Source organism: Ornithodoros turicata, chromosome 10, assembly GCF_037126465.1.
Source record: "Ornithodoros turicata isolate Travis chromosome 10, ASM3712646v1, whole genome shotgun sequence".
NCBI lineage: Eukaryota > Metazoa > Arthropoda > Arachnida > Ixodida > Argasidae > Ornithodoros > Ornithodoros turicata.
Genome location: NC_088210.1, coordinates 4,916,612 through 4,932,530, shown reverse-complemented (window position 1 = coordinate 4,932,530; position 15,919 = coordinate 4,916,612). Strand labels below are relative to the sequence as shown.

General features: G+C 45.3%; 1 protein-coding gene across 1 annotated transcript in view; it reads left to right on the top strand.

The window, feature by feature from the left end:
- The first annotated feature begins 4,451 nt into the window (after positions 1–4,451).
- The window catches only part of LOC135370185 (uncharacterized), a 38,198-nt gene continuing 26,730 nt past the window's right edge, over positions 4,452–15,919 (top strand). Inside the window, exons 1-3 of the mRNA XM_064603888.1 lie at positions 4,452–4,560; positions 14,774–14,895; positions 15,339–15,413. Of these exons, the coding sequence (XP_064459958.1) occupies positions 4,467–4,560; positions 14,774–14,895; positions 15,339–15,413 (291 nt within the window). The 5' untranslated portion in view covers positions 4,452–4,466. The remainder of the gene's footprint in view (positions 4,561–14,773; positions 14,896–15,338; positions 15,414–15,919) is intronic.

Here is a 15,919-nt window from a genome sequence, read left to right as displayed (position 1 = left end):
GCTTCGACGTCCATATTGAAGATCGCTTTCCGGATGCCGCCGCTCTCACAAACTAACAACAGAACTTCCGGTCCGGGCGCCCAATGAAACATGAACCTCATGTTTTCGTCAAGCACACGGAAATTGGCGGATAATCACTACAAAGAGGCTAGATTTCGGCGCCGATTGCGCGAGTTGAGGAGGAAAAGCCAAGCTGGTTTTCAGCTCCCCGTTTGGCAACGGCATTTGTTCTGACTAGGCTTTTGCCATCTCCTGATGTGCATGTCATGTAACCTAAGTTTAATTATGTAAATTTTTGTGAACTGTATTTTGGGTAAAAAAGTGACCTTTTCGTCGCAAATTTCCGAGTTCACTTCGCAAAAAGTTACATAATTAAGCGTAGGTTACATGACATGCACATCAGGTGGTGGCAGAAACCTAGTAGGAACAAATGCCGTCGACCACATGATTCTAGGTGACGTAGTTTTTTTATTATAATTCAATGACACGTTTTCTGGGACACCCTGTATATAAGAATTAGGGATCAACAGGACATTAGGGACAGTTTTGGGACGCAGTCAATAAGTGACATATATTATCATAATATACTAATCAGAGTCAGCTATACACAGGGTGTCCACCCTAGCAGCAGAAATGATCGCTGGTACATAGAACCGTCAATGGGAAACTGACACTCTCCTACCAAGTTTGTGTCAGAAACATGCGCTGCATTTCAAGATCAGTCCGTTTGTAACACAAACCTGTCAGTTTTTCATCGACAGCGCTATGTCTTCGATATCATCTCTACCGTTATCGCAGGCATCCTGTATATAAATGCGAATACGCGGACCAATCGACGTAAAGTGCTTCGGCTGCGACCTACTTCTTCTTCTTCCACCTCAGAGCAATGGCCGTTAGCCACTGAGGGCGATTGGTCAGGGCTAGTCATGATGTAACGCGCGGCTGCGACCTTCGGTCTCTCAACTATTCTCTCCTTCGTTTTTCTTTTTCTTCTTCTGTTCTCTTGTGCGTAATGCATTGCGAAAGCAAACTACCTGAGCTCAGCTCTAGCACGTATTCGTGCGTACAACGCTGCAGCATAATTCCCAACGTGTGCGCGTGTGAACTTACATAAGCCCCTTATACGCTAGCCACACCGCAAACTTAATGAAACGGAATGCCGGTAAGTTCACCTCCCCACCAACCATCATCTTGCGTGGCGTCGCTCTCTCCTGGTTTGTTGAAAACAGGGCGTGTTGAAAAAACGGTGTCATTCGCCACGGTGGTTGGTCAGGAGGTGAAGTTGCTGTCATTCCGTTTAATGCATTAAGTTTGTCGCGTGCCTAGGGTACTAGAAAGTAAAGCACCGGCCACACTCATGCTGGTCAGAAAGAAAAGAACGTGTCAAGTTGGCTTTCTTTGTGGATTTAAAATAAAAGAAGCAAAAACGACCATACTGACACAGTATCTAAAAATCGCCAGTGGGTCTAAAATGAGTCCAACTCTCTGTTTGCACTTGCTTTGTCTTTGTTTCACAGACACTTCACTCTAACGCCGAGGACGGCGGCGGTCAGTGCTGCCACAATAACGTGGCCTTTACAGATAAAGTCCCCGAGCTCACGATCGCACCATTCCAATACAACTACATACCACGAAGCGTCGTTATCTGATTAACGTGTATTCGCGATTTTGACTGGTAACGAATAATTTCAATTACTTAAATGACTTAGGCCAAGGTAGCACGCTTGGTTGACTGTTATTCCTTGTGAGATTTTGCAAACAACCCGGTGGGTGAGTTAACCCCTGCTACCTGAGCTACGTGCGGGGAAAGTCAACCCAAACCAGTAATTCATGGCTATGCTCCTCTTGTAACCGCTACTAATCTTGTCTTTCATGTCGCACAAACTCTTTGAAAATCCTGAACGACCACTGACGCCTTCCTTCCCACTTCAAGCACTGTAACACACACACGGAAGCTTGTTTTAACCTGCTTGTTGTGCTTCATTCGCACCCGTCTCCCCTGAACCGGTTCGGGAACCGAACCGGTTCAAACCGGAAAGAACCGGTTTGAGCCATTATAATTGCCTTCTGGTGCTGAACCGGAACCGAACCCTTATCGCCGAACCTAAACCCGAACCGGACCGTTAAACGTTTCGGTTCGACTCTCTGAAACAAACAAACAATTTCTTCACATTCATATGCAGCTTATTTGCAGAAATGCATTTCGAGAGTCTGTCCAGTACCTGTTTCATGCATTTATCAGAACGTAGGCTCACAAGGAAAACCACAGGCAGGTTCCGATTTCAGGATTCTACGGTTCTGAGGCTGGAACGCACACAAACACATACAGACGGACAAACACAACACATTCACACGGTATCGGAATCAGGCTTTTTCGTCGATCGTCACTTTTCAACTCTACGACTTCACAACCAAGGCAGCTGCAGGAGAATGGCGATGTTCGCGACAATGTTCATAATATAGCAGGTGTCCACCAGAGCTGGAACCAACACCGGGAACTCATTTGGTGACACGACACGAATTCAGAGTTCGACATACTCAAATTTGACAGGCGAGCAGCAGAACAAATCATTAACTGCAGTGTCAACAGAATCCTGATAGCCGGTGTCAGAATACAGTAAACGATTCGTCCAGACTTGGTACTCTCGTTCCCAGCCCACCGCAAAAAGCCTCACCCTGCGGGGAACTATTTTGAGACGCGGGAGCCAAAAGCCTTCGCTGCTCTGAGGCTGTCGTGCCTGTCGACCAATCAGAGACGATTTATTTTGAAAGTTTGAATCTGAAGCGTTTGTATCGCAAAAGTTGATTTTTACGGCTTTATCTTTACACCGTGGATTTTTTCGTGATTTATTTCGAGGAGTTTATTCTCGAAGTTTATTTTGCGACGTGTAAACCAGAGTGACCCCCTTCAGTCGCTGCAATGTTTACATAACACGGGGAAGTCTATTGAAAAAGAGCAATGAAGCTCTCTAAAATTCATTACAAGCTTTGGCATGGTCGACCACACTTCATCAGGTAAAAACACCATGGGTGCTTGCTGTTTTTGTTCCTGCTCACTCTCGAGGAACTCGTTGAACATGTCCGTTATTTCCTCTTGATTGTTTCAGGTGTGCTTCATGGACGAATGCGTACCACGCAGTGCTCTCAAGAAGGAGGGTAAAACTTCAAAGTCCAAGACCCCAAAGCCCAAAAAGCCATAATTCTTATTGTTACACCAGTCAATAAAGATGCGTGCCCAAGCCTCAGCTTACACACGTAACATTTTGACACAGAGCAACCTGAGGGTCGGGCACGCGCTACTCAAATAAATGAGTATTTCATTTACAATGAATAGCACAAACCACGTGACATGTGACAACGAAATTATGCAAGCTTTACTGTGCCGGGTTTTACATTTCACGCAACTCATCGGCATCTTCACACTGCTTGGCGGAACACACCTGGAAGCAGCCGGTTTCTAGAGTCCGCATTACAATAAGGCGAGGCACAAACGAAAGAACGCAGGCCATTAATGATGCAGGAAATCTTTATTTTTCATTTATTAAACAGGCATCAGTAGTCCACAGCTTTTTTCTTAGTTTGAGCAACGCGCCACGAGAAACGTCCAGTACAGATTTAGCGCAGTGAGGCAGTCCGTACAGGCAACTCCCCCCAATCCATATAAGGATGTCGGCTTTCGTGCTGATACGCTCACAGCGGTGACACGCGGTGAAGAAAAGCGGGGGAAAACAGGTAGAACTCGGAGCTGTCCTCCTGTATTTTACATGTTTCACACTGGAGAGAAGACAGGGAGCAAACTTAATAAATTGACGATGAAAGATGAAAGTCACTGAAAAGGTTAGCCAGCGGTTGGACTCGAACCCGCATCTTCTGGATTAATTCTTAATTCGTTAATTTCTTGGGCAATTTGAGGCTTGCATGTATGTGTCCTTTCTATATTGTTCCAGTCTCAGAACATCAGTTCTCCTATGTTTAATAAATTGTTTGACCGTTTTGCCCCTGGAATATTCCTAATGACGTGTATTTGTTGCAGGTCGCGTTGGCTGTATCATTCAGTAATACAGTCGCACCCTAACCTTTTGTTGTAACAGTGCGAAGCGAGAATTCAAAAGGAACTTCAGCTACACGTGGCTTCAAATGCGGGAGGGGGAAGAAAAAGGTAAACAATAAGTTGTTTTTCACGTAGAAGAATTGGCGATCCGTCACCGGCATTGCAAGCCCCGGACGCCTACGCTGCTTTTTTCAGCGGCCGGTGCTAAACGTGCGTGATCTACTTCTCAAGGCTTCATCGTTTTTTGAACTTGAACTTTCTATAGTTGCCTCCTGTTGAGAAACATTCCATCTGGATCCTATTGTGTGTACTGCGAAAGCCACCGTCAGACATATCCCGCAATTAGTAGCCACTTCGTCATTCCCAAATGTCACGGTGCACCTTAATTTCGGCGGGGTGCCTAGTACTTAATAGGATGCAGATTCTCATTCCCCCACAAGCTCCACCAACGATTGCCACTGTCATTATGAAGGTCCTCGCCTGTCTCGTTATAGCTTTCTACGCTACTGGTAAGTTGTCCCTGTGTCGTCACGGCACTGGTTTGCTTGGAAGGGATAGCTCACGCAAACGATGTGATCTAGAGGTCACGAAAAACTGAAAAGCGAGTGGTTTATGGTTCTTTTACGTTATTATCGCTTACGTTTTTTGTTTATGTTTATTCCGTCTAACTAGGGCGGCCAAAAACCAACAGAGAGCCGCTTGACTATAGGGCACAACCCTTCAATCACTCGTCACCGACAGCTATTAAAAAAACATACTCACCAAAAGAAAAGTAGGAAACGCAATACGTGCACATTGCAACTGTATAACGACAAATAAACTTAAAGTAACTGAAAGCTCGGAACTGGCACTATACTAATTATACAATTATTTGTACGAACTACGAGTATATACTTCGCACGAATAATTTCGGTAAACGAGACAACGCAGACCCAATCACATTTATCTCTTGAGCGGGAAGGGTATTGATTGTGTGTGGGAGACTGTAGGTTAGTGATTGCCGTCCGTAATCAGTTCTAAATTTAGGGATCATCCACCTTGCAATGTGGCGGGTAGGCCCGGTGAAGAGATGAACTAAAAAAAAAGCGAGAACAGAAAGACGTTATCATCCTTGACAACAACCATATGAGTTTTCAGCGAAAAGTAATTACATAGGCTTGTTTCTTTAATGGAATTGAGTTTTACTTTCTTTGGTGTGACTGCCACAAGGAGCATCGGCTATAATTCTGAAAACACGTTTCTGTGCTCTAAGTAATCTGTTAATCATACCAAGGGTTCCGGTGCCCCAAAATCAACAAGTCGTTAACGCACCACAGAAAATATCAGTGAATTATATATTCAATAAACGTAGTCGATTCATGAGTGCAATAGGTTCTGACATTTCGCTCTGACATAACATATACAATATGCCTATCCCAAGACAAATTGTCTCAGTCTTTTCAAAGAAATGTACTGCTAGTATTTTAACTGAGGCTATAACTTCAATACGATTTTCTCCAAACATTATAATAATTGTGGAGTATACGGGCTTGTTTCATGACCTATAGAGTGCTGCTTTCGTCTTGGTTTCGTTCCTCACTAAGCCATTAACGCTAGCCCCAAAGTCTCATTTACCCTAGAGCACTGTTTACTTATCAACTACTTCATCGAGATCTGCTACGGATACGAACAGAGTAGTGTGAACAGCAGAGATAAAAAATTTCTTATCTGACGATACGTTTACGATGTCACTAATATAAATGGTGAACAACAAATGGCCTAGAATACTATCCCGAAGAAAGCCAGTCACCACCTAGCGCGAACAATCAGCATTAACTGGAGCATACAGTATGAACTGAGAAACGACAGACACTCCACGGATCCCACATCAGTGCAATTTGCCCAAGAGCACTGGATGATCGAGAAGGTCAAAAGCCTGAGTGAAATCTATATAAATTCATAACGACAATAGCTTCTCCTCAAAATTGTAAATAATATCTTCTTTTCGACAAAGAAGCGGAATTTCAGTGGATCGTAACTTTCGAGATCCAAATTGCATGTTACTGGTAACCCGATGTTTAGAAAAAAAAAGGCTGTTAGTCTTTTGTAAGCAATACTCTCGAGCCCCCTGAAAAAAAAAGAAGAAAAAAAAAGGGGGAGCAGCGATATAGGCATGTAAGTTCAAATCACACTGGGATCACCGCCTTTGCTTGGGACGATTACCTTTGCAATTTTCATACTGGAATGAAATGCGCCAGTGCTAAAACATAGATTAGGGATTTGGGTGGAAAAGGGGACAAGGAATCCAATGACATGGTTAGTTGGTTTAATTTAAAAATCATCACAATCCCGTGCCTTCCCAGACAGCACACAATATTGGTCCAATATTGGCACTATCCCGGTTTCATTGGGCCTAAGGAGGCCCAATGAAGCCAATGAAGAGCAAAGAAATGGCGCTTTATTGGCTCTACTGGTGTTATCTTGGCTCAACTGGGAATATGCAAAACTGAACATCATGTTAGAAAATGACCAGAACGCCATTCTTATTGCAGTTTGAGGCCATGTCGCCGATATAATTAGCACGTTCTGGCGTTACTCAATGAACGATGGCGCTTCATTGGCGTCACATTGGTATGCTATCAAACCAAGGTGCCAATGTAACCAGCTTTCAACCAATGAACATTCATTGGCACTCCATTGATAATCCCGGGTGGAGCATGGCTGAACTTTAGTATTCCCAAAATGCGTTATGTGAGGGGAAAAAATCCAGAAGAGCATTTATAAAATATGACATCTAGTCCCGCGAAATATTCCGGCAACAAATATTTCTTATTTGTACGGTCCATATGCAGCTAATATTGAAATTGTTCGAGTAACACACTGCAAACCACGCACAAAAATTATCGGTTTTATGGGCGGCGAAGCAGATAACGACAGTAGAAACGGCAGCTCAAGTAAAAAACACAGTTCTTGATAGCGATGGATACTGCTGTTGCAGGTTTTGAGCATGAAATTAATTACAGATGTATCGTAAGTTGCTAACACGTATGCCCCCTCACCGTCGCAGGAGATTTACGCTCCCTTTTACGGCAGGTGCGGGTTGTGCGTAAAACTTGCTAACTTTGCCAACGATTCTGGCTGTTCCCACCCAGATATCAGACCACCATGGTGTGCGGCAGATGGCAAAGAAAAAAATAATGATTTGTAATATGATGCGTTCCTATTGTTGTGCTACATATTAAAACCAATTAAAACTAGACTGGTGTGGCAGTTACTATAGCTACAGATCATTCATATTTTTCATTGGCTTACAGCGGGCTTGAGACATTGGACCGGCAGCTTCATTGGCAGAATATCGGTCCGAGTTGCACTGCCAATATTGGACCAATGTAATTTATATTGACTGCCAATGTGGGACCGATATTGGACCAATGATGGCGGGACACATAAAAAGAGAGTCGGCTACCACGTTCCTGACATGACTACAAGCATTTGTTGGACTGCAAGCGGACATACTGGCATAACGCTGAACGAGGTTCGCAAGATAGTCATTAAATGTGTCAGACAAACACTTGCGACTGATCGGCCCTCCATCAAGAATTATAGAATTGAATCTAGGAATTTACTGGGACGAATAATATCTTTCAAGGTCTTCCACATAATTCCAGCATTAGTGCAGGCAGTTTTCAAGAGGTTGCGATAATGGGCTGTCTTGGACTCTTTCAATGCCAGGTTTATCTCATTACGATAAATGTTAAATTTCTCTAATCCTTCAATATCTCTGGTGCGTATAAACGACCTGTACATTCTGCTTTTTTTCCGAATCATGCATAGTACCTTTCGTTTGATGCAGCGAAACAGAAACGAAGACAACCACGAGAGACACGCTACACTTTCAACCAGGTTTATTACATTAACAATAAAGGTGGAATATCTTCCTAAGCACAAAACATGTGATATCCGGTTATCCAATGGCAGCGCTATCCGTACCAGGTTCCTGAGCTGATAAGGACACGTTGCTTATCTGTAAGAAGCGCTGTTGATTTGCTCACGCCTTATAGCCTCAGGCATATATGTGTCATCACCCGCGTTCTTTTGGCTAGCCCCAAGCAGCGCAATGTACTGAAAGTCGAGTACAATAGGGGTGAACGGGTAGGTGGAACGCCTTGAACAGACTGGTGAAACTAAAGAACATTGATAAGACACATACCGTCCACCCCTAATGCACTCGACTTTCAGTACATTGTGCTGCTTGGGATGGGTCTACTATTCATGCATAGTAATTGTAGCGTGACCCATGGCTTACGTGCATGATATCGATATTTGATAAGCTTCACAGGAAAACGGTTATCGCACGCCCGTTTGGTCTTACTAAGAAAATCATTGTATGCCTCGTTAATATCCGCACAAGTCAGCACAGAGTTCCAGTTTGCGGAATGCAAACAAACATCATCTTTCAAATTAGCAAGCGCTGCTTCGCTAATCAAGCCGAACATAGAATGTGACATGGAGTTATTTCGGTGGTATTTTAAGTTGGAAAACGTAAGTATTGGCAAATGATCACTCAGACTACGACTGATAACGCCTGCTTTCACATCATCACTTGGTGTGCTAGTTATGAATACGTCAATCAATGATTTAATGATCGCCAAAGAATAAACGCTATAGCGATAGCCACTTGGACGACTCTACGCAAACTTATATTACTATCGAAATAAAGCTTTATTCCTTATTACTGTGTTGCTTTCTACGTTTGTGAATCGGAAAGTACTACAAAAATTACTGAAGAGCGACGAGGCTGATCATAAGCAATGAAGCTTCCATGGTAAGAGACAGCTGCATGCAAATAAACGATATTCTGGCTGTAAGCGGGGATACTGATATTATGGCCACCAATCGCATACAGATTTCCGATTACCATAAATCAAGCACGTATGTTAATTTGTGCCGGCAAAAACGAATCCTTTTATTTTCCGCGTCAGTTTCCGGATTTTATTTTTCATGCTGAATCAAGTATAATTTCCAGTTCGGATTTGCCAAGTCCTCTATTACGACGTAAAATTACTTGTGTGGTGTGTACGCGTAACACCACAGCAGCACTTGGGCCAAACAGGGTGCTGACAGAGCCGGACGGGCTGTTCTCCCGCTGCTCTGTAGCAGCCGTTCCATTACCGGAAACAGTAACGGAAACGTAACGGAAACGAAATTAAAAGCCGGTATCAGAAGCGGATAACGGAAACGAAAATGGAAACGGTAACGAAACTACGTCCGTTATCCTTCCCTGGGGCCAAGTGCAGGTGTGGAAACGAGAAGCGGAGCAGGCGACAGGGCGCGGAATGAAACAGAAAGACAGCTGCTTCCATGATAGCATAGGTAGGATTGCGGCATTGCGTGATGCAAAATAGTAGCTGGCTGTGCCACGTAGCTCAACGTTAGCAGATGGGTCACGCGACGGCAACATTTAACGTGCCCCACCTGAACGGCCTTATGCCTTTACGGTACATCGCGGTATGGCGCTAATAGTAGTCGTCGGCTTTAAAGTAGACGTATAAACGGGATCCGTGCTCCAAAAAACGACGTTACGAATCAGACGAGGCGCAAAGGCACCTGCATACGCTTCGTGATGACAGGACCGAGCACGGTCTCGATTCGCCACCTTAACATGGTACACAATCATTAATGAGACCGCAGAAACAACAGACAGTAAACAAAGTGTGTGTAAACAGAGTGTCGCCGTTATATCGCGCACGTCTCGTGGACATTTTAGGCGCTTTATCTTTCTTTCTTGCAATAACGATGGTAAGCACTACTATGCAAGGAATAAAGAAACATGTAGAAAGATGTGCCCAATGTTAACATCTGTAAACACCTTTCTATCTTTGTGAACATCTGATATATATTTCACAAACAAAGCAAGTAATTGGCGAAAATACCAATGAGCGCCAGTGACAGAGGTTGAACCAGGATCCTCCTGATTACCGATCAGGGATGCACGTTCACAAACAAATTGGGAGAAAGTTACGAAGAGTGTTGAGTCATCTAGCAGCAGTGTCGAACATTTGGTCAATGTCAGCAAAAGTCAAGAACAGTTGCCGCTGAAAATGGCTGCACCTTCCGGGATAGGTTTTTTTTTTTTTTTCAATCATCCATGCAAAATGTCCAGTGAACTTCATTGAATTGTCTATGAATTCATTTCCACCCTTGGAAACGCTTCGCCGTTCTCTCTTTTCATAATTGACTTTTTTAACTTCCTCGATTGTATCCGTGACGAGACATCCAATCTTGATTTCAGTGTATGTGCTGTGAGAAGCCGCCATCAGATATTTGCAGCAAATTAGAGAGCACTTTGACGGGAGAGCGGAAGGCACGCTTATAACTAAACTAAAATATCACCAAAGTAAGAGGACTAGGAAAGGGTACCGCCGGCTGAGGAGGCCCAAAGAGTACAAGCAGCCAATCCTTTCCCCGTGTGTCCCGCTCCTTCCTGCTGTCCTCTCTCCGTCTGTCCACATCTGTACGCCGCTCACAGCCACAGTTGCTTCGCGGTGCTAACACGCAATCAAAAAAACAAACAGCCAATCCGAGCTTCGCGTAATGTGCTATACGTGCCCGTTCACAAACATCATCCCGAATGACAACGTTTTGTCCTCTCATTTATAGCACACAGGCCACACGTATGCCTTTTTGTGACACTTATGGTGCCTAAAGAAGACGAAATAAACGTCTGACTGCGGACCGAGTGCTAGAAGCCGAATGGGCAGGCGCGCTCATTCGGTCAGTCAGCCGTTTATTTCGCCTTCTTTAGAGGCAAAAACGAAACCAACCAAGTGTCAGCTGGGTTGAACATCGTCAACCAACATACTCCCCCTCAAACCAGCTGACAGGACGTTACAAGAAACACTAGTAATACCCGAAAAAACCGAAAAGCACGGAAGGGAAAAGGAAGAGTCTGTGAGGTAATATTCATGTGAGGTAAAGTCCGAAACCTTGGGCGCAGAAGGCATTTTTTGCGCGCAGTACAGGTTTAGTGAGGGAGTCGGCGATCATGACGTCGGTTGGGATGAATGACAAACTGAACTGCTTGCTTTCGATCTCGTTCCGGGCGTAGAGGTATTTCAACCTAATTGTCACAAAAAGGCGTACACCTCGCGTTTTCAACAAATCAGGGGACAGAATGTAGAGTCATTCGGCATGTTGGTTGGCTAGGAGTGGGCTATGGTGCAATGGTGGTATGTCAGGCTCTGTTCTGTACACACGGTGCCTCATTAAGTTATAGACAGATTTCTACCGACGTCTCCGCCGTCGAACGAGAAAACGGTCAAGACCAGTCCATTGGTTTCTTGATCGAAAAGTATAACGGAAAGTAGCACAGGAAGTTACTGACCAAATTCCCTCGTGCGGCTATCTCAATTGATCCCCTAAAGAACCTTCGCCAGGTCCTTCTTTCCAAAGAATGGGGGTTTCGAGGATTATGGGTTGACAGTTGTTGCATTCACCGACGTGTCCAACAACAACTTTATTTCAGGATGATGGGTGGGGAGTTTCATCGCCGGGGGCGATACTCTACCTCAGTGCTGGAGGTGAAGCGGGCAATGAAGGAATGGGTCCCGTTACAATGAGGATCGAAGTCCTGTGGCGTGAAAAAGGCGAAGAGAGCCTTGAGGACAGAGCGTTGGTGAGCTGGATACGGCCAGGGGCCAAGCAATTTGTGAGGGAGAGGGGACGGGAGTCTAGCTCGTTGAGGGAGGCGGAGAGTACGGAGCGGGAAGTGTGGTAGTGTGGGCAATGGAGAAGAATGTGCTCGAGATCTTCAACAGCACCGCAGTGACTGCAATGGGGAGAGTTAACTTGTCTCAAGCGGTAGCGCCACTGTGCTGTGAAGGCCACGTCGAGGCGCATTCGATGAACTAATGCGGCGTCTTGACGAGAGATATGTGCTGGCATGCGGAAAGCGAGCGCTGGGTCAACTCTGCTCAGCATGGCGGGGGGTAGTATGTCGGCGGTCCGTTGGCGGGTAGCCACAGGAGTCACAAGGCTTCGAAGTATGGACCGCCGATCGCCTCTCAGCAGTGCAATACGCGTCCGTGTCCGAGACGAGAGAGCTGCTTCGGCGGCGCTGTCCGCCACTTCATTGCCTTCGACACCGCAATGGGCGGGAACCCATTGGAGAGCCAGCCGATGTCCTACTTCGTAGACAAGTTTGTAAGCCGTTAACACATCCATAACCAACGGCGCGGAGGAGCCTCAGATGCCAGAATTTTCAAATGCTTGCAGCGCAGATGCTGAGTCAGTAAAGACCACCCAATTCCGGGGGGGGGGGGGGGGGGAATGGAACGACGTGTCCAACAAGTTCGGTAGAGATATGGGATTCTTCAATGCTAAGCTGTCGTTGACGCACCCTGAACTTTTCCCTACAGATTTGCAGCACGAAACATGTGGTTTGCGGTGATTGACATTACATAAGTAAAAGAGGAGAGAATAACCCTTGCCTGCTAACCTTTTCCTGTTACAAATCCGGGTCCTATTGTGTATCATTTGATCGTAACATGTGCTAAGTACGTCAAAGTTCTACGTGCATCAACGAAAGGCTTTCAGAACAGCAGAAACAACCCATATCTCTAACGAACTTGTGAAAACGTTCATGAACGCTACAACTGTCAACTCATATTCTCAGAACCCCTTATTCTTTGGAACGAAGAAGACGCCCACCGAAGTCTCCTTGGGGAGTCAATTGATATAAACACACAGCGAATTGTGTCAGTAATCCTCCATTTAGTACTTTGCCTCCTCTACGGATACGTATGAGTGTAAAAGTTTTAATGGCCACTAAATTGTTGCTATGTAACGAGAATTTGCCTGTACCAGAGCACCGAACTGAACCGGTATGCAGGCACACTATGCTAGTCGCACAAGCAGTAGCGCAGCGTCAGGAACGTTGATACCATAAATCCAGCAGAATCCGAGACCTGCATGTAGGGTGCAACAGACTAGATCGTCGCGCTTGCGCAACAATTCGGAGACTGAGCGGCGGCATACCAGTCGCCACTGTAGTCAGTCCTCCCTATTGCACACACCCAGAGTCTACATGCCCGCTTTCAGCGCAGCGCTACAGCCACCCGCCCTTTCCCCCTCCCCAGTAAGGCTCGCTCCGAGCAGTGGGCGGGCGCGACGCTTACCCCTTACTACACCACCACAACAGGACACAACGCCCATTAAAATTAAGAATGCCACCGTGAATGGTTACCGCGCTAATCGCCCTAGTCTACCCGGGTACCAGCCCTCAGTCGCAAAAGCTAAGTCGTCGCCCATGCATGCATTCGGCGCCTTCGGTCTCATAATCGGTTCCTGGTGTTTGGATTCCAAGTCTACATTCAAAATGAAGTTGGATTCACAGCGAGTTCCCAAGTTGAACTCTCCCAGTCAGAACATTCTGTCCCACGGGTGTCCATCGGATGTACTTTCACGGAGATACGGGTATCCGCAGAATAATGAAATTTCTACAGCGCATGTCCTGCGCGAGACCTACTTGGCCGGGATACCAACTTCCCGAAACGTCCGCTTTACGGACATAACCAGGAGATACGGACGGAAGCAGGAGGTCCCTGGGATGCAGTATGTGTCTCAAGCGAATGTGACTTTCTTTTATTTTTGGGAAGTCAGTGTCGCATGTTGTTGTTGTTTGTAATAAATAATTAGCATCTCTCAGTCGTCACCGGTCGTTTCATTTTCTGTTGCTCCGCGTTGTTTTCCACCAAAGAAAATGGGCGCTGCGTTTCAAAAAAAAAAGAGAAAAAAGGAAAGAACAACAAGCGATTCGACCAATCAGCCAATAAACTTTCGAAATGAAATGTCATTCACTTCCAAAAAGAACATACACTATATATTGGTTTTCTACACAACCGAGTTGATGTTGTGTATTGGCTTCTACACAACCGAGAGTCATGTTCGCTTGTTAGCCGAAATGAAAGGTGAGCTGTCTGGATTTAATTCGACGGCGTACACAAAATACATTGAAATGAAGAATTGCTTGACGCAATAAGTCGCCATGCAGATAACATCTGTGTTTCTTACTTTTGGTCTGAGGCAGTGAGTTGGCCCACGGAAAGTCGAATTTGTGCTGTGTTACATCGTTCCGCGTCTCTCTCTCTCTCTCTTGCAATACGTGAACCACACAGCATCCCATCACGGAGCTGATTCGAACCATCCGTGAAACACCCGCGACAGGACCGTGTCTGCGGATACACGGCTACGGCTATTCCTCGATAAATATCCCAGGGAAGCCCCACGGAAGTTCCTTTCCGGATATGAACATTGGGATCTATTTCGGACGCCCGTGGGAGATGGCGTTCTCTCTGGGCTGACCTATGATATGATGGGCTGTGATATCAAATGATGAGTAATGATGTTATGGGCTGTGACGTCCAATGATGGCTAATGATGCGGATGGACTGTGATGTCGATGTTCAATGATGGGTAATGATGTGATGAGCTGTGATGTTGACGTTGAATGATGGTCTATAATGTGATGAGCTGTGATGTTGATGTAGAATGATGGTTTATGATATGATGAGCTGTGATGTTGATGTTGAACGATGGCTTACGATGTGACTAGCTGTGATGCTGATGTCGAATGATGTATTTTGATGTAACGGGCTGTGATAGGGGTGTGACGTTCGGGAAATGCCGGACGTGATGTGATGTTGAATGAATTTTCCGTGAAATTCCGACTTATGTCACCAACAGGGAGTGGCGCCACTACGTTGCCGAAGAAGATACAGTTTGGGACATACGTGGTGTATGAAACCAGCTTCAGAGAGAGGAGCACGACTGGCATAGCATTGTACACGAAACTTCTCTTCAATTCGGTAAGGCTGCACCTGTACAGCTACATAGTTGCGAAATCGGTTCACAATAGAAAAATAGCGCAGAGGATGCTGCGTCAAAATACCGCGGTGATTCCATGCCTCTACAGCAGAATAAATAATGACCTTTCCGGAATACCAAACGTAGCTCTTTAGACGTTGTCCAAAATTGGATTTTTTAAATGATGTACTTTGTAATTATTCAATTTTGTTTTGCGAATGAATCAATCAGTCACCCTATTAATCCGTTCTTTGGAATAAATGTCAATACTGCATCTTCATTCACATTGTGTGATGGAACATACTGTGGATCTCTATGTTGTGTGCCTCGATTAATTTTGCAGGTGCGCCTCAGTTTTATTAGTATTGCAATCTCTGTTATCGTCTTCGAAATAAACTTTCTGAGATTGTTATCCCTTAGTAATATAGGTGTTTTCTTCCTTCAGATCAATGCGAGATTACCATTCGCCGTCAACGAAACGCAGATTGAACTGGTGTTGGTCGGGATGAAAGAAGTTTCGGTTCGTATCCACATCTTCTGCTTGCCCACTAGTCCCCGTATACGTACTTAGAGTGACAGATATCCCGCTTTAGATGGACGGCCCAACCCTCCAGTCATTTTTGCCGTAGTGGAGAAAGAATATCCCGTGTATGGCGAATAGTTTCGGAGTCGGTAGGAAGCTTCACACGCGGATATCACGGAGATGGTCCCTTCCTCGAAACAGAATCTAGTACTATGGTAGTAACGAAATCTCCAATCAAGGTACAGGACGGGGATACCCGAGGTTTCGAAGCCAGTTCGGCTCCTTCCTCAGCGGTGACTGTAGTGGCCGTTGGCAGCAGCGTTCTTGCCGTGGTTCGAATTTCGTGATTCGTTGGATTGTTTTTCAGTCACGTGACGGAGGCCGCTGACGTATACGCTGGGTAACCCTCCAACAGATCGGTTAAGGTTTCCAGGTGTGGATTGTATATTGTGATCTACTATCTATAGTGTAGACAGACTCTACAAACATTCTTTTCATCTGAT